The sequence below is a fragment of the Bombina bombina genome, chromosome 7 (assembly GCF_027579735.1).
Source record: "Bombina bombina isolate aBomBom1 chromosome 7, aBomBom1.pri, whole genome shotgun sequence".
In the NCBI taxonomy this organism is placed as follows: domain Eukaryota; kingdom Metazoa; phylum Chordata; class Amphibia; order Anura; family Bombinatoridae; genus Bombina; species Bombina bombina.
The window spans coordinates 93,987,108-94,013,491 of NC_069505.1; the positions used below are offsets into that span (position 1 = coordinate 93,987,108).

Consider the following 26,384-nt stretch of genomic DNA (forward strand, 5'->3'; position numbering starts at 1 on the left):
GATTCTTCAAGCTTATTTAGAGTCGGGTCAGGCCCCGCCTCAGAGAAATACAGCTCATTCTACTAGATCAGTCTCCACTTTGTGGGCTTTTAAGAATGAAGCTTCGGTTGATCAGATTTGCAAAGCAGCAACTTGGTCCTCTTTGCATACATTTACTAAATTTTACCCTTTTGATGTATTTCCTTCTTCAGAAGCAGTTTTTGGTAGAAAAGTTCTTCAGGCAGCTGTTTCAGTTTGATTCTTTTGCTGATGTTTTAAGTTTTTCTTTTCTATATTTTGGGTTGTGGATTAATTTTTCAGCATATGGCTGTTGTTTATTTATATCCCTCTCTCTCTAGTGACTCTTGCATGGAGTTCCACATCTTGGGTATTTGATCTCCCATACGTCACTAGCTCATGGACTCTAGCCAATTACATGAAAGAAAACATAATTTATGTAAGAACTTACCTGATGAATTAATTTCTTTCATATTGGCAAGAGTCCATGAGGCCCACCCTTTTTTTTATGGTGGTTATGATTTTTTTGTATAAAGCACAATTATTTCCAGATTCCTTTGTTGATGCTTTTTACTCCTTTCTTTTAAACCGAACTACTTGGCTATTCGTTAAACTGAATTGTGGGTGTGGTGAGGGGTGTATTTATAGGCATTTTGAGGTTTGGGAAACTTTGCCTCTCCTGGTAGGATAGTATATCCCATACGTCACTAGCTCATTGACTTTTGCCAATATGAAAGAAATTAATTTATCAGGTAAGTTCTTACATAAATTATGTTTTTTGGTTTTATGTCCAGAATTTTGAAAAGCCTTTGTAAACCCAGCTAGCAGAAGAAATTACACTCCCGGTGGGGTGCAGGATAGTTAAGTAATGTAACGTTAATTTTCCATTGTTCTCTCTAAGTATTGACCTTTGGTTTTCCTGACAAATATAAGATAAGGAAGCAAGTGTGTGTACACAAAGTGATAACATAATGAGACCTGATATTACCTGAAGCTCAACCCATTGTAATAGGTTGTGGTTTAAAAGCACAAAACCAGATAATTCATATCCACAAATAAACATGAAAATACAATTTCTCATACATTTTATATTCTGCAGCTGGTAAAACAAGTAATTGGAAATACATTAAGGGAATAATAATTTTACAGTGTACTGTCCCTTTAAGGCAAGCAGGATTCTTGGAAAGACCTTTTAAAGGGAATATAACTTTTACTCGCACCATATTCAGGCCTGTCAGATTAACTTCAGAATTATGACTTTGACATGAAGTAAAACCATGGTGCTTTTGGTGCCTTATGTAGACTAATTTCAGCAAAACATTTGACACTGTCTCATACAACAAACTAATTCATAAACTGAACATTGTGAACTGGGTAGAATGCTGGCTTAAAGGGACATAAAACAAGTTGGGACAGAGAGTACTTTAATTACTTTACCTGCAAATTCATACTGCAGTGCCTCGCCATTAACCCTTTCTTTTAAGTTTCAGAATTGTACAGCTTTAACTCCCCCCCCCCCCCCCCGCACACACACAATTCCTTCTATGGCAGCATCTATATCTATCTTTGATTTGGTAGAATGCAGAAGTACACAGTGATTATCTGCTGGAGCATGCCTAGAAGCAAATAAGCAGCTGTGAAATACAATGCCTGTGTTTATTAAGCTAAACACTGATAAGGAGGTGGGTCAGACTACTCCAGTCAGCTTAGCTATGTAACTAATTTTGCTTATTTTTGAAAATTATTTTAAAATATTTGCCAGTAATTTTTAAACACTTTTTTTATGCAAGCTATTTTTACTTAATTAGCCCTTTTATGATATGCACATATCTCAACATTTTTATGTCCCTTTAAGGATACACAACAGAATGTCCTAATAAATGCAGAGAGATTTCGGCAGAGGCAGCTGTTACTAGTGGTGTTCCTCAGGGATCAGTTCTGGGGCTTGTTTTGTTTAACATACTGTATTTATGTGTGCTATCAGCAAAGGGCTACAGGGGGAAGTGTGTCTATTTGTAGATAATACAAACATTTTGTAATAAAGGTTATGTTTGGTGAGTGGGGGGGGGGGGTGGATCAAATGAGAAAATGAGAAGTCATCTAAAAAACTGGAGGATTGAACAAATGACTGGAATCTAAAGCTCATATTAAATTCATGTATTTAGAAAAGAAAAATCCAAAAGTTATTAACAGACTCAATTATCCTTTTCTGACTATTACAAAAGACAAACACTTATTATTTCAGATGATTTAAAATGTGGTAAACAAAAGTAATGCCGAAAGTAAGGCCACTAGAATGCTTGGTTACATAGCTAGAGCTATTTGTAGCAGGAATCATAAGGTTCTTATGCCACTTTACAGATCACTAGGCTGTATCTCCAGAATATTAATAAACTGGAACTTGTCTAAAGGAGTCAAGGAGAGCTACTAAAATACTACATGGTCTAAGAATAAAACATACAAAAAATGGCTCAATGACTTAAAGCTTAGAGGAGAGAAGGGAAATAGGTGATATGAAAGAAATAGATAGATAGATAGATAGATAGATAGATAGATAGATAGATATAACAAATATATCTAGAGGTTTAAAAAGATGATGCTGTAAGCATTTTCACAAAAACACTAGACATGTGCGGTTCGTTTCGGATTAATTCGGAAATTCGGTAAATTCGGAGATTCGGATCGATTCGGATTTCCGAATTAAAATACTTCCGAATCTACCGAATGAATCCGAAATAGCTGCTGTATCTCCGAATAAATCCGAATTAGCTCGTTAAATTCGGCATTTCCCCATAGGAAACAATGGGAGTTTCGGCTGAAAAAAAACTAACACCGCAGCCCCATTGTTTCCTATGGGGAAACACTAAGTCTGCACCTAACACCCTAACATGTACCCCGAGTCTCTAAACACCCCTAATCTGACACTTATTAACCCCTAATCTGCTGCCTCCGCTATCGCTGACACCTGCATTATTTTATTAACCCCTAATCTGCCGACCGAATATCGCCGCCACCTACATTATAACTATTAACCCCTAATCTGCTGTCCCTAACACCGCCGACCCCTACATTATAGTTATTAACCAATAATCTGCCCCCCCCAACGTCGCCGCAATCTAACTACAAGTATTAACCCCTAATCTGCCGACCCGATATCGCCGCCACCTACATTATAACTATTAACCCCTAATCTGCTGTCCCTAACACCGCCGACCCCTACATTATAGTTATTAACCCCTAATCTGCCTCCCCCAACGTCGCCGCAATCTAACTACAAGTATTAACCCCTAATCTGCCGACCGAATATCGCCGCCGCCTACATTATAGCTATTAACCCCTAATCTGCTGTCCCTAACACCGCCGACCCCTACATTATAGTTATTAACCCCTAATCTGCCCCCCCCCAACGTCGCCGCAATCTAACTACAAGTATTAACCCCTAATCTGCCGACCCGATATCGCTGCCGCCTACATTATAGCTATTAACCCCTAATCTGCTGTCCCTAACACCGCCGACCCCTACATTATAGTTATTAACCCCTAATCTGCCCCCCTCAACGTCGCCACAATCTAACTACAAGTATTAACCCCTAATCTGCCGACCGCAAATCGCCGCAACTATAATAAATGTATTAACCCCTAAACCGCCGCACTCCCGCCTCGCAAACACTATAATACATTTTATTAACCCCTAATCTGCCCTCCCTAACATCGCCGCCGCCACCTACCTACAATTATTAACCCCTAATCTCCCGCCCCCAACGTCGCTGCTACTATAATAAGGTTATTAACCCCTAAACCTAAGTCTAACCCTAACACTAACACCCCCTAACTTAAATATAATTTAAATAAAACGAAATAAATTTACTATAGTTAAATAAATGAATCCTATTTAAAACTAAAGACTTACCTGTAAAATAAACCCTAAGATAGCTGCAATATAACTAATAGTTACATTGTAGCTATTTTAGGATTTATTTTTATTTTACAGGCAACTTTGTATTTATTTTAACTAGGTACAATAGTTATTAAATAGTTAATAACTATTTAATAACTACCTAGCTAAAATAAATACAAATTTACCTGTAAAATAAATCCTAACCTAAGTTACAATAACACCTAACACTACACTATCATTTAATTAATTAAATAAATGACTCATATTTAAAACTAAATACTTACCTGTAAAATAAACCCTAATATAGCTGCAATATAACTAATAGTTACATTGTAGCTATTTTAGCATTTATATTTATTTTACAGGCAACTTTGTATTTATTTTAACTAGGTACAATAGCTATTAAATAGTTATTGACTAATTAATAGCTACCTAGTTAAAATAATTACAAAATTACCTGTAAAATAAATCCTAACCTAAGTTACAATAAAACCTAACACTACACTGTCATTAAATAAATTAACTACAAGTACCTACAATTATCTACAATTAAATAAAGTACAAAACCCCCCCATTAAATTACAAAAAATAAAAAACCACTAAATTACAAAAAATAAAAAAATATTACAAGAATTTTAAACTAATTACACCTAATCTAAGCCCCCTAATAAAATAACAAAGCCCCCCAAAATAAAAAAAAATGTCCTACCCTATACTAAATTACAAAAGTTAACAGCTCTATTACCTTACCAGCCCTGAACAGGGCCCTTTGCGGGGCATGCCCCAAAGAAAACAGCTCTTTTGCCTGTAAAAAAAAAACACAATCCCCCCCCCCCACATTACAACCCACCACCCACATACCCCTACTCTAACCCAAACCCCCCTTAAATAAACCTAACACTACCCCCCTGAAGATCTCCCTACCTTGAGTCGTGTTCACCCAGCCGGGCCGAAGTCTTCATCCGATGGGGCAGAAGAGGACATCCAGACCGGCAGAAGTCTTCATCCAAGCGGGGCAAGAAGAGGTCTTCCATCCATCATACAAGTACCAAAATACAAACAAACACTAAATTACCAAAAATAATAAAATATTACAATAATTTTAAACTAATTACACCTAATCTAAGCCCCCTACTAGCTATTAATATAGCTTCAATATAACTAATAGTTACATTGTAGCTATTTTAGGATTTATATGTATTTTACAGGCAACTTTGTATTTATTTTAACTAGGTACAATAGTTATTAAATAGTTAATAACTTTTTAATAACTACCTAGCTAAAATAAATACAAATTTACCTGTAAAATAAATCATAACCTAAGTTACAATTACACCTAACACTACACTATCATTAAATTAACTAAATAAATGAATCCTATATAAAACTAAAGACTTACCTGTAAAATAAACCCTAATATAGCTGCAATATAACTAATAGTTACATTGTAGCTATTTTAGCATTTATATTTATTGTACAGGCAACTTTGTATTCATTTTAACTAGGTTCAATAGCTATTAAATAGATATTGACTATTTAATAGCTACCTAGTTAAAATAATTACAAAATTACCTGTAAAATAAATCCTAACCTAAGTTACAATTAAACCTAACACTACACTATCATTAAATAAATTAACTACAAGTACCTACAATTAAATACAATTAAAAAAACTAAACTAAAGTACAAACCCCCCCCCCCACTAAATTACAAAAAATAAAAAAATATTACAAGAATTTTATACTAATTACACCTAATCTAAGCCCCCTAATAAAATAACAAAGCCCCCCAAAATAAATAAAAATGCCCTAACCTATACTAAATTACAAAAGTTAACAGCTCTATTACCTTACCAGCCCTGAACAGGGCCCTTTGCGGGGCATGCCCCAAAGAAAACAGCTCTTTTGCCTGTAAAAAAAACACACAATCCCCCCCCCCACATTACAACCCACCACCCACATACCCCTACTCTAACCCAAACCCCCCTTAAATAAACCTAACACTACCCCCCTGAAGATCTCCCTACCTTGAGTCGTGTTCACCCAGCCGGGCCGAAGTCTTCATCCGATGGGGCAGAAGAGGACATCCAGACCGGCAGAAGTCTTCATCCAAGCGGGGCAAGAAGAGGTCTTCCATCCATCAGAAAAGTACAAAAAAACAAACAAACACTAAATTAGCAAAAATAATAAAATATTACAATAATTTTAAACTAATTACACCTAATCTAAGCCCCCTACTAGCTATTAATATAGCTACAATATAACTAATAGTTACATTGTAGCTATTTTAGGATTTATATTTATTTTACAGGCAACTTTGTATTTATTTTAACTAGGTACAATAGCTATTAAATAGTTAATAACTATTTAATAACTACCTAGCTAAAATAAATACAAATTTACCTGTAAAATAAACCCTAACCTAAGTTACAATTACACCTAACACTACACTGTCATTAAATTAACTAAATAAATTAATCCTATATAAAACTAAATACTTACCTGTAAAATAAACCCTAATATAGCTACAATATAACTCATAGTTACATTGTAGCTATTTTAGCATTTATATTTATTTTACAGGCAACTTTGTATTTATTTTAACTAGGTACAATAGCTATTAAATAGATATTTACTGTTTAATAGCTACCTAGTTAAAATAATTACAAAATTACCTGTAAAATAAATCCTAACCTAAGTTACTATTAAACCTAACACTACACTATCATTAAATAAATTAACTACAAGTACCTACAATTAAATACAATGAAATAAACTAAACTAAAGTACAAAAAAAACAAACACTAAATTACAAAAAATTAAAAAAATTACAAGAATTTTAAACTAATTACACCTAATCTAAGCCCCCTAATAAAATAACAAAGCCCCCCAAAATAAAAAAATGCCCTACCCTATACTAAATTACAAAAGTAATCAGCTCTATTACCTTACCAGCCCTTAAAAGGGCCTTTTGCGGGGCATGCCCCAAAGAAAACAGCTCTTTTGCCTGTAAAAAAAAACACAATACCCCCCCCACATTACAACCCACCACCCACATACCCCTACTCTAACCCAAACCCCCCTTAAATAAACCTAACACTACCCCCCTGAAGATCTCTCTACCGTGTCTTCACCCAGCGGGCCGAAGTCTTCATCCGATCGGGCAGAAGAGGACATCCAGACCGGCAGAAGTCTTCATCCAAGCGGGGCAAGAAGAGGTCTTCCATCCATCAGAAGTCTTGATCCAGGCGGCATCTTCTCTGTTCATCCATCCGGAGCGGAGCGGCAGCATCCTGAAGACATCCCACGCAGAGCATCCTCTTCTTTCTTGATCCGACGACTAGGTGACTGTACCTTTAAGTGACGTCATCCAAGATGGCGTCCCTTGAATTCCGATTGGCTGATAGGAATTAAGGCATCGGAATTAAGGTAGGAAAAATCTGATTGGCTGATTCAATCAGCCAATCAGATTCAAGTTCAATCCGATTGGCTGATGGAATCAGCCAATCAGATTGACCTCGCATTCTATTGGCTGTTCCGATCAGCCAATAGAATGCGAGCTCAATCTGATTGGCTGATTGGATCAGCCAATCGGATTGAACTTGAATCTGATTGGCTGATTGAATCAGCCAATCAGATTTTTCCTACCTTAATTCCGATTGGCTGATAGAATCCTATCAGCCAATCGGAATTCAAGGGACGCCATCTTGGATGACGTCACTTAAAGGTACAGTCACCTAGTCGTCGGATCAAGAAAGAAGAGGATGCTCTGCGTGGGATGTCTTCAGGATGCTGCCGCTCGCTCCGGATGGATGAACAGAGAAGATGCCGCCTGGATCAAGACTTCTGATGGATGGAAGACCTCTTCTTGCCCCGCTTGGATGAAGACTTCTGCCGGTCTGGATGTCCTCTTCTGCCCGATCGGATGAAGATTTCGGCCCGCTGGGTGAAGACACGGTAGAGAGATCTTCAGGGGGGTAGTGTTAGGTTTATTTAAGGGGGGTTTGGGTTAGAGTAGGGGTATGTGGGTGGTGGGTTGTAATGTGGGGGGGTATTGTGTGTTTTTTTACAGGCAAAAGAGCTGTTTTCTTTGGGGCATGCCCCGCAAAAGGCCCTGTTCAGGGCTGGTAAGGTAATAGAGCTGATTACTTTTGTAATTTAGTATAGGGTAGGGCATTTTTTTATTTTGGGGGGCTTTGTTATTTTATTAGGGGGCTTAGATTAGGTGTAATTAGTTTAAAATTCTTGTAATTTTTTTAATTTTTTGTAATTTAGTGTTTGTTTTTTTTGTACTTTAGTTTAGTTTATTTCATTGTATTTAATTGTAGGTACTTGTAGTTAATTTATTTAATGATAGTGTAGTGTTAGGTTTAATAGTAACTTAGGTTAGGATTTATTTTACAGGTAATTTTGTAATTATTTTAACTAGGTAGCTATTAAACAGTAAATATCTATTTAATAGCTATTGTACCTAGTTAAAATAAATACAAAGTTGCCTGTAAAATAAATATAAATGCTAAAATAGCTACAATGTAACTATTAGTTATATTGTAGCTATATTAGGGTTTATTTTACAGGTAAGTATTTAGTTTTATATAGGATTAATTTATTTAGTTAATTTAATGACAGTGTAGTGTTAGGTGTAATTGTAACTTAGGTTAGGGTTTATTTTACAGGTAAATTTGTATTTATTTTAGCTAGGTAGTTATTAAATAGTTAATAACTATTTAATAGCTATTGTACCTAGTTAAAATAAATACAAAGTTGCCTGTAAAATAAATATAAATCCTAAAATAGCTACAATGTAACTATTAGTTATATTGTAGCTATATTAATAGCTAGTAGGGTGCTTAGATTAGGTGTAATTAGTTTAAAATTATTGTAATATTTTATTATTTTTGGTAATTTAGTGTTTGTTTGTATTTTGGTACTTGTATGATGGATGGAAGACCTCTTCTTGCCCCGCTTGGATGAAGACTTCTGCCGGTCTGGATGTCCTCTTCTGCCCCATCGGATGAAGACTTCGGCCCGGCTGGGTGAACACGACTCAAGGTAGGGAGATCTTCAGGGGGGTAGTGTTAGGTTTATTTAAGGGGGGTTTGGGTTAGAGTAGGGGTATGTGGGTGGTGGGTTGTAATGTGGGGGGGGGATTGTGTTTTTTTTTTACAGGCAAAAGAGCTGTTTTCTTTGGGGCATGCCCCGCAAAGGGCCCTGTTCAGGGCTGGTAAGGTAATAGAGCTGTTAACTTTTGTAATTTAGTATAGGGTAGGGCATTTTTTTTATTTTGGGGGGCTTTGTTATTTTATTAGGGGGCTTAGATTAGGTGTAATTAGTTAAATTCTTGTAATATTTTTTTATTTTTTGTAATTTAGTGTTTGTTTTTTTTTGTAATTTAGTGGGGGTTTTTTGTACTTTAGTTTATTTAATTGTAGATAATTGTAGGTACTTGTAGTTAATTTATTTAATGACAGTGTAGTGTTAGGTTTAATTGTAACTTAGGTTAGGATTTATTTTACAGGTAATTTTGTAATTATTTTAACTAGGTAGCTATTAATTAGTCAATAACTATTTAATAGCTTTTGTACCTAGTTAAAATAAATACAAAGTTGCCTGTAAAATAAATATAAATGCTAAAATAGCTACAATGTAACTATTAGTTATATTGCAGCTATCTTAGGGTTTATTTTACAGGTAAGTATTTTGTTTTAAATATGATTCATTTATTTAATGATAGTGTAGTGTTAGGTGTAATTGTAACTTAGGTTAGGATTTATTTTACAGGTAAATTTGTATTTATTTTAGCTAGGTAGTTATTACATAGTTATTAACTATTTAATAACTATTGTACCTAGTTAAAATAAATACAAAGTTGCCTGTAAAATAAAAATAAATCCTAAAATAGCTACAATGTAACTATTAGTTATATTGCAGCTATCTTAGGGTTTATTTTACAGGTAAGTCTTTAGTTTTAAATAGGATTCATTTATTTAACTATAGTAAACTTATTTCGTTTTATTTAAATTATATTTAAGTTAGGGGGTGTAAGTGTTAGGGTTAGACTTAGGTTTAGGGGTTAATAACCTTATTATAGTAGCGGCGACGTTGGGGGGGGGGCAGATTAGGGGTTAATAACTATAATGTAGGGGTCGGCGGTGTTAGGGACACCAGATTAGGGGTTAATAGCTATAATGTAGGCGGCGGCGATATCGGGTCGGCAGATTAGGGGTTAATACTTGTAGTTAGATTGCGGCGACGTTGGGGGAGGCAGATTAGGGGTTAATAACTATAATGTAGGGGTCGGCGGTGTTAGGGACAGCAGATTAGGGGTTAATAGCTATAATGTAGGTTGCGGCGATATCCGATCGGCAGATTAGGGGTTAAATAATGTTATTATAGGGTTTGCGATGTGGGGGGGCCTCGGTTTAGTGGTTCATAGGTAGTTTATGGGTGTTAGTGACTTAGTGTACTAAATGGGTGTTAGTGTACTAAAAACATACCGAATTTCGGAACGGAATAGAACCGAATTCAGCCGAATCCGAATAAATCCGAAACTAATTTATTCGGATCCGAATAAATCCGAAACGAATTTATTCAAATTTTGCCGAATCCGATTCGATCCGAAACGAAATTCGAAAAGTCCGAATCGATCCGAACCGAAAACGAACCGAATTTTTTAGCCGTGCACATGTCTAAAAAACACCACCAAAAGAACAAGGGGTCATGATCTCAAGTTAAAGGGTAGCAGGTGTAATTAGCATAAGTGCTTCCTCACAGCAAGGGCGGATGATTCATGTATAAAACTTTCATTAGAGATGGTAAAGACAAACACTATGGGGGAATTCAAGAATGCTTGGGATAAGCATAAGGCTATCCTGAGAACTAATTAAGTTTAAACCTTATAAGTGCCAATATTTGAATGAATTATGCTACCTGATTACAATTACAGTTTACCAGGAAAATCAGTTTGAGTTTGCTTGCAGATTCAGTAAACTCTTAAAATGCTAAACATAATAGTCTTTCCTCAGACTTTTTGTATTTATTTATTTATTTAGTTGGGGGGGGGGGGGTTACTGCACATCTGCACACAGCAATATATATGATCAATGCAAAAGAATACAATGCATAACCAACACGGTTATATTAATACACTTTTTACCTTTACATTGTATCTAAGCCTCTGCAGACTGACCCCTTATTTCAGTTCTTCTGACAGACTTGCATTTTAGCCAATCAGTACTGACTCCTAGGTAACTCCACTGGTGTGCGCACAATGGTATCTATATGGCACACATGAACTAACACCCTCTAGTTGTGAAATAAATGTTAAAATGCATTCAGGTAAGAGGCGGCCTTCAAGGGCTAAGCAATTAGCATATGAGCCTACCTAGGTTTTGCTTTCAACTAAGAATACCAATAGAACAAAGCAAAATTGATGATAAATGTTAAATTGGAAAGTTGTTTAAAATTACATGCCCTATCTGAATCATGAAGGTTTATTATTTACTAGACTGTCCCTTTAAAGTTACAAATATAAATGATTAACATTTAAGAAATGCAAATATCCAAGATTTGACATAAAACGTCTCAAATATTGGCTGTTGAAATAGAACATGTCACGGATATCAGATGGCTAAGGCTACCCCCACCCCCCTACAACCTCAACCCTGTTGTTTCTCAGTGGTTTTGGGCTCCTCAGAGCAACCACCATCTCTGGAGACTGTTTGTTTGCTTTGTGTTGGCTTGTTTTTGTGTTCAGAGAAGAGTTGGTTTATGACCTGAAGGCTAGTCTGTCTAGTTATTTGGGTGAGCTTCAGCTAAAATCACTTTCCTGGGCTACATAGAAATCACTTTCCTGGGCTACATAGCAGCCTGTTCCAGGCAAAGGAAGGATCCTCTGGCAGAGCTACTCAGTCGGGGTAGCTGGAGTCTGGCACAGGGTGGGGCCCTGAGTACTGGTGCTGTCGGGCATCAGGGGTGACTACAGGCTGTGGTCACTTGCCAGCTACATAGCTGCAGTCGGCAGGGAGGAAGCAGGACCCGTTTGGTGGAGCTACCCAGTTGGGGTAGCCGGGGAATCCGTCACATTGGCTGGCAGCGGTGGGATCTGCTTCTTCCACATGATTCCTGCTGACAGAGAAGGGCCACAGTAGCTGGTAACTATGGAAGCTGAGTACCTAAGGAGAGTACAGGAGGCACTGACCCAGCTGGATGATCCTGGCTCTGCACTGGACCAGCTGAGCTGCAGGAACATTATCCGCCGGCAACTATGGAGGGAGAGGCTTCAACAAGAAAAGGATTGTGATGGAAAGTTCCTCCCCACAGATGATGAGAGGTACTGGGTCTGGTGGGACTTGCGAGTGCTTTTCCTGGGAGAGCAGCCCATGGAGGAATGGCTATCGGATCTAGATTGACTGGTCCGGGCAGAGATGTGGGTGGAGGATGGCTACCGGGACCTCCGATGGCTCGCTTTGCAAGCATGGCCATGGCTGGAGGATTTCTCCCCCACAGAGGGCTTTGGCTTTGGCGGCCCTAGGTTACTATTGGAAAAGTTGACAGAAGACCCAGAATTTGGGAACGGGGTGAAACTGAGAGCAACGAACATTTACCTCTCTCGAGAGCAGATGTTGGATCTCTCGGGGGTACCCTGGCTGGTATCCGATATGGTATCGCTTATTGTCCAAGAATGGGAACTGGAAAGGGCATACAAGAGGCTGCTAGACCGAGTTCTGCAGCATGCCATGGAGTCTGCATGGAGCTGTGGTGCAGCACTCTGGGAATCAAGGAGGTTGGCCTCAGATGAGTGGCAACAGAGCATAAGAGACAACGAGCTGCTAGATACAGATCATCAGCCTGGCCCCGAGCTTATAGACTTGGACAAGGGAGCCACCCCAGCAGAAGCTCTGGCCACAGGGCAGAGAGCCACCGGCCTCTGCCCAGCACCTGTAACAGCCCCAGGAAACCAGGGAGAGGAGGAAGTTGTCCTCCCTCCCCTTACAGAGAATCCCTTGCAGGGAGAGATGGATGTCAATAACTCTCCCCAGCAGCAGAACCCCTTCCCGGGAGAGGAGACAGTCGGTCTCCCTCCCCAGTGGCAGAGCCATTCCCTGGGAGCGGAGGTAGTTGACCACCCTCCCTGTAAACAGAACCCCTTCCCAGGAGAGGAGACGGTCGGTCTCTCTCCCCAGCGGCAGAGCCATCCCCTGGGAGCGGAGGTAGTCGTCCTCCCTCCCCGTAAACAGAACCCCTTCCTGGGAGAGGAGACAGTCGGTCTCTCTCCCCAGCGGCAGAGCCAGGAGCCGGGAGAGGAGACAGTCGGTCTCTCTCCCCAGCGGCAGAGTCATCCCCTGGGAGCGGAGGTAGTCGTCCACCCTCCCCGTAAACAGAACCCCTTCCTGGGAGAGGATACAGTCGGTCGGTCTCTCTCCCCAGCGGCAGTACAGTTTCCCATGGAGCGGAGGTAGCAGACCTCTCTCCCCAGCAGTAGATCTCCTTCTCAGGAGAAGAGACAGACGGTCTCTCCCCTCAGTAGCTTGGCAGGGTCTATACCCTTTTCTTGTCCTGGAGTATATCTCACAGGGGGTAGGCCAGGGGGGTACCCGCTCATGCAGTTGGTGCCACAGGTTTGGGCATCCAAGTTTTGCCTGCCCCACCAAGGAGCAACTTCCACCAACAGGCGGGAGACCGGAAATGGCTTTGTTGGATACCCGCCCCTGCATTTGGTGCCACCAGTTTGGGCACCCGAGTCTTGCCTGCCCCACCAAGGAGCAACCTCAACCTATAGTCTGGGGTGGGTATACAGCCGGGAAACCGGTACTGGCTTTGTTTGTGGGTGGGTCAGCCAGTACTCAACAGAGTGTCACAAAGGGAGACAGTTTGGCCATGGAACTTAAGGACACTGGAACTTGTGGAACAGCAATTGTTTGGGAGCCGGCCATAGCAAACTTGTTTGGGACTTTTCATTATGTGACTATCCCTGCGCCCAGGGCGCAGGGTATAAACGCCAGCAGGAACCCCCCAGGGTGCCCCAAGCTCAGGAGAGATGGAATAACCTCTCTCAGCAACCGAGAAGTGGAGGGCCACCGTCGGACAGTTAAGGGTCTAGCCGGGTCCTGCGAACTGGAGGGGGGGAGATGTCACGGATATCAGACGGCTAAGGCTACCCCCACCCCCCTACGACCTCACCCCTGTTGTTTCTCAGTGGTTTTGGGCTCCTCAGAGCAACCACCATCTCTGGAGACTGTTTGTTTGCTTTGTGTTGGCTTGTTTTTGTCTTCCGAGAAGAGTTGGTTTATGACCAAGAAAACCCCCCTAGGCTGTCCGGGCTCCTGGAACTCCCAGTCGGCCACCTCACAACTGACACCCGCCTAACCCCTCTCAGGCTGGCCAGGCTCCTGGAACTCCTGGTCGGCCATAGGACAGCAGGACACTCGCTAACTTTACCCCTCGTCGCTCCAGTAACCATGTTCCCCAGAGCTCCGCTCTTTTGGGGATTAGTAGCCCCTAGGGAGGACAAGAGGTGGGAGAATTACCGGAGGGGAGCTCCTTTGGGAACTGGAGGTTTTGGAAACCCCTAACCCCATAATTCAATGGACTGTAACTCTGGTCCCCAGTAACAAATCATGCTGATGTTTGGACTGTGTGCATCTGGGGACCAAGAGCTTTAAAATGACACCCTGGAAGTACCGCCGCTCCACCGGGATCACCCAAAACTGCCACCCCTAAGTATTGGGATTATGTGAGACTGTGGCTCCTATGGAGGTGCCGGGCTGTCTGGAGGGGCGGGAATGGTGGGAAAATAGTGGGATTGTCCTTTGTGTTATCAAGATGAGATGTGTGTATAAAAGGAGTGTGTGTTCTCAATAAAATCAGTTCTTGTTCACCTGAAGGCTAGTCTGTCTAGTTATTTGGGTGAGCTCCAGCTAAAATTACTTTCCTGGGCTACATAGAAATCACTTTCCTGGGCTACATAGCAGCCTGTTCCAGGCAAAGGAAGGACCCTCTGGCAGAGCTACTCAGTCGGGGTAGCTGGAGTCTGCCACAGGTTGGGACCCTGAGTACTGGTGCTGTCAGGCATCAAGGGTGGCTACAGGCTGTGGTCACTTGCCAGCTACATAGCTGCAGTCGGCAGGGAGGAAGCAGGACCCGTTTGGTGGAGCTACCCAGTTGGGGTAGCCGGGGAATCCGTCACAGAACAGTCTAAAATTTTGAGAATCAAATCATTTTTGATGGACCTAAATACCAATATCAAATTCTCTTGCTAATGTGGAGTTTACATAGGGAAAAGCCAACTAGAAACCATGACAACCTGAGTTATCTGAATGGTCGTCATTGACTGTGTCCTTTTATGTCTGGACCTACTTTAAATGATTTAAACTTTGATGACCTTCTTGAGAGCCAAGCATCATACCTCAAAAAAAAATTCCCAGAAGCTTTCTGGGACATGGAGGTGAAGTGACTTGTGGCCAGTGTTTTGTAGGTGAGGCTTTGGTTGCAGGGCCATGGTTGTGTCGTGTGTGGGATTGGCATTTCATGGGGCGGCCAGGCAGAATTTGGGTGTGTCCTGGCATTTCTGGAGCAGCCCCTAAAAAAAACAAAATATTTGCCCTGGCCAGAGAGGCTGCTAACCTGTGATAATTCTGCAGGATGGTTGGGAGGTCTGAAGTGGCCAAAGCGCTTACAATTTTATTTCTGATTCTTACCTTTTTGATCAGTCTATAAACGTCTATACAAAGTACTTTCCTGGCTCAAAAAAGTTATATCTGTTTTTCAATATTCTGTTTTGCCGACTAAGATCAAGCCTGATACAGCTGATCTTAAAGACTAAAATAAAATGAGACATAGAGCTTTACAAAAATTTGAAAATGAATAAATTAGGCTGCTAAATGCAGCTGTGTACCACACTTGTATTATACCCAGCAGTGAAGGGGTTAATTAGGTAGCTTGTAGGTTTAATTTTAGCTTTAGTGTATAGATTACCCTCCCACCTGACACATCCCACCCCCTGATCACTCTCAAACAGCTCACGTCCCTCCCCCAATGGCCACCCCTATCTTAAGTACCAGCCAGTATGAAAATATATATATATTTTTTTAATCATTTTTTAAATATATTTTCTACAGTGTAGGATCCCCCTTACCCCCAACCTCCCTGATCCCCCTACCAAACAGCTCTCTAACCCCCCTCTACCTTTTAGCCACCATGTTAGGTACTTGCCAGTACCCAGTTTGCTGCAATTTTTAAACTCTTTTTAAAAAAAATAATAAAAAAAAAAATTCTGTAGTATAGCAGCTCCCTCCCATTACCCTACCCCCTCCAAGATCCCTTTCCCACCTTGGATCCCCCTCTCCCTCCCCCCCCTCCCTCTCCCTCCTTCCTCCTCCTTCTCCCTCCTTCCTTCCCACTCACTACCGCTTTTTCCGTAGCGTATCAGTCCCACTTATCTCAGTGCATTTTGACAGTTTTTCACAGTTTAACAGTAATAGTTCATGTGTGTCATAGAGATAACATTGTGCGCACTCCCGTGGACTTATTTAGGAGTCAGCACTGATTGACTAAAATGCATGTCTGTCAAAAGCACTGAAATAAGGGGGCAGTCTGCAGAGGCTTAGATACAAGGTATCACAGAGGTAATAAGTGTATTAATATCACAGTGTTAGCTACGCAAATCTGGGGAATGTGTATTAAAGGGATTATCTATATTTTTAAATAATAAACATTTTCAAGTAAATTGCCCCTTTAATGATTTATCAGCAGCCTTGACCAGTAATTTTTCTTTTGTTAATGGCTAGAGTTTCACTTAGAGCTTACTAAGTATTTGCTGCGGGTTGCTATTATCAACGGCATTTTAAATCAATGGGATACACAATGATAATCTGCACTACACAAATTATCATTTACCACTGCCAAACTTTGCCTAGAAATTATGTCTCACAAATGGAGTTGGTAATGCACAAAGATGGGGCAAAATGGTGTGGAAGAATATTACAAACATTGTGGTGTTTGGATTGAACCCTTTGTGTTGTGTATAAGGAAAATAATAATTTATATGTATAAAATTTACAATTGAGACCAATGCATATATTCAGCTCCAGGTAGATACATTTTGAGAGCACAAATAATAATTGGATACAAATTAATGTACTGTAGTTGTATAATGTTAGTTAATAACATAATGTTACTTTTTTGGGGTTTGTCATTTACCTTTTTTCCTGATGTTGTCATGATGTGATTATTTACATATTCCAATTAAGGACAAATAAAATAAAAAATATTTATATTCAATATCCTTTATCTTTAACGGGTTTAATATGTTTTTTTTTTCTTATCAAATTAAAAGCATGTTAAAGGGACACTGAACCCAAATTTTTTCTTTCATGATTCAGATAGAGCATGAAATTTTAAGCAACTTTCTAATTTACTCCTATTATCAAATTTTCTTCATTCTCTTGGTATCTTTATTTGAAATGCAAGAATGTAAGTTTAGATGCCGGCCCATTTTTGGTGAACAACCTGGGTTGTTCTTACTGATTGGTGGATAAATTCATCCACCAATAAAAAGGTGCTGTCCAGAGTTCTGAATAAAAAAAAAGCTTAGATGCCTTCTTTTTCAAATAAAGATAGCAAGAGAAGGAAGAAAAATTGATAATAGGAGTAAATTAGAAAGTTGCTTAAAATTGCATGCTCTATCTGAATCACGAAAGAAAAAAAATTGGGTTCAGTGTCCCTTTAAGGACTTCACAATATTTCTATTACCGTTCAATTTAATTCTATAAATTGAAATGTGATTACTGATAGAAAACTTGTTTTAATAAGAAAAAATTACTGTAAATTATAATCACAAAAAATATAAGTATGAGATAAAAAGAATAATTTTAATAATGCGATTGCTAAACGCTATTTCTAAATGTTGCAGTTGTGATTTCAGTTTACTTGCGTTTCCTGCAGATCTCGTTAGCTGTGTGAGGTATCATTTATTAAAGGGATATGAAACCAAAAATATTTCTTTAATGGTTCAGATAAAGAATATAATTAAAAAAAAAAGTTTCCAATTTACTTCTATTATCAAATTTGCTTTGTTCGCATGGAATTCAGAAGAGATATCTAGATAGGTACCGCCCACAGGTCTGGAGCACTAAATGGCAGTAAATAGTACTGTCATCTAGTAATATATAACATTGTGCAAAACTACTGCAGACACATGCACACTCCTGAACTTAACTTCCTGCTTTTCAACAAAGGATAACAAGAAAACAAAGACATTTTGAGCATACAAGTACAATGGACAGTTGTTTCAAATTGTACGATCTATCTGAATCATGAAAGGAAAACATTTGGTTTTATGTCCCTTTAAATATATATGCATTGTCCTGGTCAATACCAACAGACTATACAATATTGATAATACAATATATGAATTCATGTTTAAAAGGCGAGTTTTACACTTATCACCTACCAAACTTTTCACAAGCTGGTAACATATAATGCAAACATATGTAAACTGTGTGTTAAATGAAAGCTTATGCAGCATTTTGTAAAGCAATATTTTTACTGTTTTGCAACTGACAAATGTTGGCAACCATGTAAATGCAGCCTTTGCCTTGTAAAATGCCTTGCAATGGTATGCTGTAATTACCCAGCATGCCATTCAATAGGGCCGATTTATCATGCCCCTTATGCATCTGTTTCTGCGCGAGCCTTTAGGCTCGGCGGAAACAGGAGTTTAGAAGCAGCGGTTTTAAGACCCCTGCTCCTTAACTCGTCCGTCAGCTCTGAGGCGACAGACAACAATCAGCCTGATCGGATCCGATCGGGTTGATTGACACCCCCTGCTAGCGGCCAGGGGGCAGCATTGCACAAGCATTTCACTAGAAATGCTTGTGCAATGATAAATGCCAACAGCGTATACTGTCGGCATTTATCGATGTGCAGCAGACATGATCCGCTACAGCTACAGCGGATCATGTCCGTTCTCACATTGTTAAATCGGCCCCAATGTGTGTACCTGTAATGAGTCGCACAAATTAAACTTCTTTTTTAGTAATTTGTTCAATTCTGACACTTAATTGTAAATGTCTGGGAGAGAGAATGAGATACTAGCTGAAAGCATTAGCTAATTACATTTATAAAGATACTACTGTAAGTTCACCAATTCAGCTGTTTTTACACAGTGCGTTTTTGCTATAGATTATACATCAGGATTTATTTTTGTCACATTGCTGTATGAGTTCATATGCATTCTGATGACTACAGGGTTTTTTATGAAGGTCTGACTGATCATAGCGTCTGTCCTAGCTGTGCTCGGCTCCGGTTCTCCCCCAGACAGAGCATCTAATAAGGTTACCCATCTTTATGTCTGCAGCAGGCTGATCTGATTTCACCTCATCTGAGATCATCTCTCTTGGTGATCTCAGTTATACACACTGTGTCCCCTCCCCCATGATAAATCCTGGATAGTTTATAGCTGCTGTATACCAACTGAGAAAGAAAAGGAGAGTAGATAGATAGATAGATATTTTACCTGCTGGAGTGCTTAAAATGGTTTACAAATAGATTGTTTAGATTTATTTTCTCATTTGAAATAGCTGAAACCAACACCTATATTAAAAAATTCAATACTGCAGTAATGGCTACAGAAAAGCTATGTAAACAAAATCCAGTAAAAGAAATCATCCTCCCAGTGGGTGGAGGAAAGAGAGGTACTAAAATTCATTTTTAGTTGTTATCTCAGACAGAGATAAGATAAGGAAACTTTTGTTTTTCTATAGAGCAATAAGAAGCTCTCCCTGCAAGCACAGCACATTTTAGGATCCACTTTATCATCTCTGGGATTATGAAATAGCAATAGAACTAGATTACAGAGAAGTGGACAAAATAATAAGGAAAGGAGAATACAAAGGTCAGGACATCAGACATCATTTTAGATATGTGCACTGTTAGACTAATTTGTATCCCTTGCCATTCCCCTTGTTTTGCAGTTGATCCGTTGCATTTTAAAGAGACAGAATCCTTCATAAAAAAAGGATTTATCAAAAGCCAAGGAATGGGCTCAATAACAGCCCCTGACATCAAGAGCAATGAGGAAATGCCTCGGCCCGTTGGTACATTTTCATTGCTTGTGATGTCATCACACACTATATGATGATGTCATAACATTAAAACAGATACTGTGGCCCTCCTAAATCTGACAAAAGAGAGTAAAGGGGGTGGAGCATACAGAATACATAAAGATGGCTTACAATCAGCATACATTTAAGAAAATCTTTAATTATCAGGCAACATAAATTATCTTTCACATTTCTGTGACACCCAAGAATTCCATTTATGTAATTATAATAGTATAGGAATTAAAATATTGTAACCTAAGAAGTATAAAAATATTTATCATGATGTATGCCAATGACATATTAATAATAATGCTTAAATTAATATACCAAAATTAAATGGTAATTTAATTTTTAATAAGAGTATGAATTTTACGTAACACCCTTACCTGATAGCTGTGACACTCCAGGACAGGTGGAATAAACCTTTGCTTGCTGGCCCACTGAGGAATATCATAACATTTGTTGCCAGTTCCCTGAACTAACCACTATACTGTTTGCAAATATTTTTTTTATAAGATTATCACCAATCTGGGCACAGAATGATTCACCACAACCTTCCACTGGTGTTCCAATGCCCTAGTTGAAAAACAATTCCAATGCCAAGCTTATGTTTCCAAAATTATGTGATAGAATCAGAACCAATCCAAATATATTGTTTTCCAAGTTTATAGTCCCTAAAGGGCTTTGGCTGACTTTCAGGATATGAATAGGGCTCTCTGAACGTGATCTATATCTACAAAATAAATATAGAACAACTATTTTCCTATAACCCATCAGATATGCAAAATAATGATGGTGTATAGCATTGTTGTAGCTATTTACCTGCTTCTGGGTCTTATGGGAGCTTCTTCTCTAGTCCCCAGATTATAACTACAGATTTGAAGTTCACAAAATAATCCCTCATCTCAAATTTTTGGATGATGTTCCTGCTGAAAAATTACACACAGATTGTCCACACACTCCCACCCATGACTGGCTGATAGTAAAAGACTACATCAAAGACACGTCTGTGGACCAGCTGGGGATAGGATTGGGTGAGTAAAATATGTGAGAATCCATCCTTATTGTTTGAATGTAATTTGTTAAAAGGTAATTCATGTGAAAAGTACTAGAGTATATCACAGAAACAAATTAAAGTAAGACATGCCAGTAATTATAAGGATGTTTTTTTTAGTTAAATATTAAAAATGTTTTTTCTTACCATATTTCTTTACATAAAAAATGCTTTGCTTCACCAATCTTTATGAAATGTGCCATGCATAGGTTTACAGTAATTTATTATATATTTTAAGTATGCGAAGTAGAAGAATAAATCTTACAAAAATGACTGAAGACAACACCTCTTGGAAAAGCCATGCAAAGAAGTTTGCCCTGGAGTTCCAATGAATTGGAATGGATGCCTATGTATACCCTTCTTGCCATTTGCTCTTAAAAGTATCCTGCTGATAATCACCCGAATACTGTATCCTGCTGCCCATCACCCGTGTATTGTGTTTTGCTGGTCATGCTGTTGACTATATATATATATATATACACTATGTCAGCCACACCTATCTGTCTTCTATACCTGCCATCTTTTTAAGCTTATATGATCTACCACATCAGATTGTTGATCTACGCTAAATCTTCAGGTGAGGCCTAGCCTTCATTTCTAAAACCCCCTCCATGTTTCCTATTGGAATGATCCAAAACTTAAACTAGATTTTTGAGTGTGGAATCCTGTTATAGAATCGAAGGTTCCCAAATTTAAAGAAATTGTCTTTTTTTTGAGTAGAATATCAACTGAAAGGCTATACATCTAATGTAAGTAAGGTTACTTTTTATAATGCCAAAAATAGGAACTTCTAGTTTCCTAAATTTTGCGATACAAAGTCTAACTGCTGTGCTGTGTTTAGACAAACTCTTTATTGTGAGGTTAAGAAGAGCCTTGAAAGGGAAATGATGCAATGGTTAGTGAATATCTGACTAACAAAAGTAAAGGTCTTATTCCATAATTTGGTGGCATACCATGTCCACTACATCTGAGTATGTGCCATTCTCTCTAAAACCCTTTAAGCAATCTGAACCTTAAAATGTGCCCTCATGATGAAATGATGAAACAAGAGGAAATATAGCAGACATTGAGACAGGTTTCACAGTTAATAAATCCCACAAAGATACCTAATGTGCTACTGTAACGCTCGTGGGATATGCCTCTATCAGACCAAACTCGGCCAGTAGTCTTGTCCCAGAGCAGAGAAAGTTAGTGAGATGAGGAAAGCGGCAGAGCAGTCCAAGGATAAACCACTAGAATGGTCAGGCAGACAGGGTTTGGCAACAGCAAAGCAGTCCAGCAGACTAAGGGTTAAGGCAGGTAAAGAAGTCAGATAGGCAGGTTCAGCAACAGTTATCAATCCAGCAGATTAAGGGTTAAGGCGGGTAGAGTAGTCAGACAGGCAGGTTCAGCAACAGTAATCAATAATAGGCAGTTAGAAAGAACGATCTGTCACACCCAGGAGCACACAAAGTAACACCTATACTTGGGCAGTGACAGATCGTCAGTGTAACATTTAAATAGGTGCAGGATTCGCGCCACTGAGCTCCGATGGGCATCAGGAGCGTGCGGCAATGACGTCAGCACTGCACGCATCCTGAGCCGACACTGCCCCTGGCAATGAGCAGGGAAGGAGATGCTGCGCCCCTAGCAATGGCTAGAGCGGTGCAGCGTGACAGCTACACAGTAAACTCCCTCCAGGTCCAGAAGAGGGGAGATGTTTCCAAGGATACCATAATAATTTAGATGTGTTAGTGCTAATATATTCAATTCCAATTGAATCCATAAGGTTTTATATTTGGTGTTATGCCATAAAGCAGTCTGTGCTTGTCTAGCTGCATAACAGTAGGACACCAAATCTGGGAACCACACTCCACCGCCTAGTCTGTGCCGTAGCATCATTATCCTATTTATCCATGAACTCTCTTGATCCCAAACAAGGGACAGAACATCTTGCTGAATTACCTGCAACTCTCCAACAAGATTTAATGGTAGTGACCAAAACATATTGTCAGGATAGGTAAAGTCCAGAGTTAGACCCAAATGCTAGAATGAGGTAAATAACACCCTAGCACAGTGAGTATATACCAGGACCTGACCCTGCGACAGCTGTAGTTTGATATACTCACAGTAATAGACTGGAAGATGACACAGCAGGGTCAGGAGAAGAAACTTCGTGTAGAAGGGGTTAACCAATAGAGTAATCAGGCAAGCAATGTCCAGCAACGTGTAATCAGGCAGGTAAGGGTTAACCAATAGAATAATCAGGCAAGCAATGTCCAGCAACGTGTAATCAGGCAGATAGGGGTTAATCAATAGAGTAGTCAGGTAAGCAATGTCCAGCAACGTATTATCAGGCAGGTATGAGTTAACCAATAGAGTAGTCAGGTAAGCAATGTCCAGCAACGTGTTATCAGGCAGGTAGGGGTTAACCAATAGAGTAGTCAGGTAAGCAGTGTCCAGCAACGTGTTATCAGGCAGGTAGGGGTTAACCAATAGAGTAGTCAGGTAAACAGTGTCCAGCAATGTTTTATCAGGCAGGTAGGGGTTAACCAATAGAGTAGTCAGGTAAGCAGAGTCCAGCAACGATATCAGGCAGGTAGGGATAATTGTTCAGGATAAGCAGGCACAGATTCAGAAAATCCAAAGATAAATTTGTACTCACAGAGCCCACGAGTAAAACAAACAGGCACCGATGAGAGGAGATGCCAGAATAAGAAGGCCTCCTGACGTCATCGGAAGGCCGACAGGAACAGGGTTGCTAAGCAACCAATGAAAGCGCTACTGCGCTGAGCCAGAGGAAGCGATCAGCAGCAGCGATCGCGACAGTGACCCCAACTCAAGGACCCCTCCGGGAAACACGAACAGGCTTTGAAGGATTCTGGGCGTGGAATTGTTTGATCAAAGCAGAGGTACGGACATGAGAAGCAGGTTCCCAAGATCGTTCAGTGATGGTATATCCCTTCCAATGGACCAAATAGTACAGACGGTTACCCCTTAATCTGGAATCAAGAATTTGACTGATCTCAAATTCTGAAGTACCATCCACAAGGAACGGAGAGGGAACTCTACTTTTGGTGGAAAACCGGTTAGAGACTGCTGGTTTAAGGAGAGATACGTGAAAGACAGGGTGAATCTTCAAGTTGTCTGGTAAAGCCACCCTGTAGGCAGTAGAACTTCTCACTGTACGATCTGCTCCAGGAACTCCAGAACCTCCCGAAGACATAGGAAAAGTTCTAGGTTCGAATCCATAGGCTGCCTTGAAAGGAGAAGTCTGTAAAGAAGAGTTGAAGCGGGAATTGTAAGCAAGTTCTGCTAAAGGAAGAAGTTGAGACCAATTGGAGTGCTGATGATTAACATAGTGCCTGAGATAGGACTCAAGAGATTGATTTACCCGCTCAGTTTGACCGTTGGACTGAGGATGATATGCAGTAGAAAGAGATATGGTAACTCCAAACTGTTTGCACAGAGATTTCCAAAATCTTGAGACAAATTGAACTCCTCGATCAGAAACGATGTCCAAAGGAAAACCATGTAATCTGGTGATATGGAGAATAAACAAATCAGCGAGTTTCTGGGCCGATGGTAATCCAGTTAAAGGAACAAAGTGAGCTGCTTTGGAAAACCTGTCTACCACAACCCATATGGTCTTGTTTCCGGCAGAATTAGGAAGATCTGTAATAAAGTCCATGGAAACATGAGACCAGGGATAGTACGGAACAGGCAGAGGTTGTAAAAGCCCAAGAGGTAATGATGAAGATTGTTTGTTGGAGGTACAGGAATTACAAGCTGCAACATAATCCTTGACATCTTTGCCCATGGAAGGCCACCAGACATGTTGTTTAAGTCTCCACATAGTATTAAGTACTCCTGGATGTCCAGACAGAACATTATCATGAGCCCAACAAAGGAGTTTTAGGCGGAATTCAGTAGGTACAAATAAGATCCCAGGAGGTATGTTATAAGAAGAAGGAACAGAAGTTTGAGCAGATTGTAACGCTGGTAAAGGAAACGAAGATAACTGAGCCAGAACTTTAGCAGGGCGAAGAATGGGTTCAGAATCCAGAAATGTAGAATCAGAAGCCAGAAATTGTCTCGATAAAGCGTCTGCTTTCGTATTCTTAGAGCCAGGAATATAAGAGAGGACAAAATTAAATCTGGAGAAGAACAGAGCCCATCTGGCTTGACGTGAGTTGAGGCGTTTGGCAGTATGAAGATACAGAAGATTTTTATGGTCTGTGAGTATAAGAAATGGTTGAACAGTGCCTTCAAGCAGATGTCTCCATTCTTCCAAAGCCATTTTAATAGCTAACAGTTCTTTGTTTCCAACGTCATAATTCAGTTCGGAAGTATTGAACTTCTTGGAGAAAAATCCCACAGGAAGAATCTTGCTAGAAATAGGATTTCGTTGAGATAGTACTGCCCCAGCAGCAATCAGAGAAGCATCCACTTCAAGAATGAATTGAAGAGTAGGATCAGGATGGCAAAGAATGGGAGCCGAAGTAAATGCAGACTTTAGAGATTTGAATGCCTGTAAAGCTAGATCAGACCAATGCTTGCAATCCTGACCCTTTACGGATTCTGACCAGATTATATGCCCCACGAAGATCCAATTTGGTAAAGATGGAAGCACCCTGGAGACGATCAAATAATTCGGGAATGAGAGGAAGTGGATAAGAATTCTTGATTGTAATTTGATTAAGAGCCCGATAATCAATGCAAGGACGAAGACTTCCATCTTTCTTTTCCACAAAGAAGAAACCTGCCCCTACTGGAGAAGAAGAAGGGCGGATAAAACCTCGAGCCAAATTATCCTTGATATATTCCTCAAGTGAAACATTTTCTTGACGAGAAAGTGGGTAAGTTTTACCCTTCGGTAGAGGTGCTCCTGGTAATAAGTCAATGGGACAATCAAAGGTGCGGTGAGGAGGTAATACTTCAGGATCTTTTTTGGAAAAGACATCACAAAAAGAGTGATATTGTTCAGGCAAAGAATCAGGAATGTCCAAAACTGCCACAACAGTACTAGAAGTCTTGGGAGCATTCCGTAGACACTGTGTGAAACAAGAAGATCCCCAAGCAACAAGCTCTCCTTTAGACCAGGAAAAAACTGGATCATGTAGTTGAAGCCATGGAAGTCCCAAAATGAGAGGAAACTTTGGGGAAGAGATGATGTCAAAACAAATGGTTTCGGAATGAAGTACTCCTACAGACATGCGTAGAGGGATGGTAGAATATCGAATGAAACCAGAACCTAAGGGTTGACCACTGACAGTAGTGACTTTAATTAATTGGCTCTTGGAAAGCAAAGGAATACGAAAAGCATTGACAAACTCTGAATCCATAAATATTCC

General features: G+C 39.8%; 1 protein-coding gene across 1 annotated transcript in view; it reads left to right on the plus strand.

Moving 5' to 3' along the window:
* Nucleotides 1-26,384, plus strand: part of LRRC56 (leucine rich repeat containing 56) — a 93,771-nt gene that overhangs the window by 44,408 nt on the left and 22,979 nt on the right. The window contains exon 6 of the mRNA XM_053689289.1: nucleotides 20,854-21,031. Coding sequence (XP_053545264.1) covers nucleotides 20,854-21,031 — 178 coding nt within the window. The remainder of the gene's footprint in view (nucleotides 1-20,853; nucleotides 21,032-26,384) is intronic.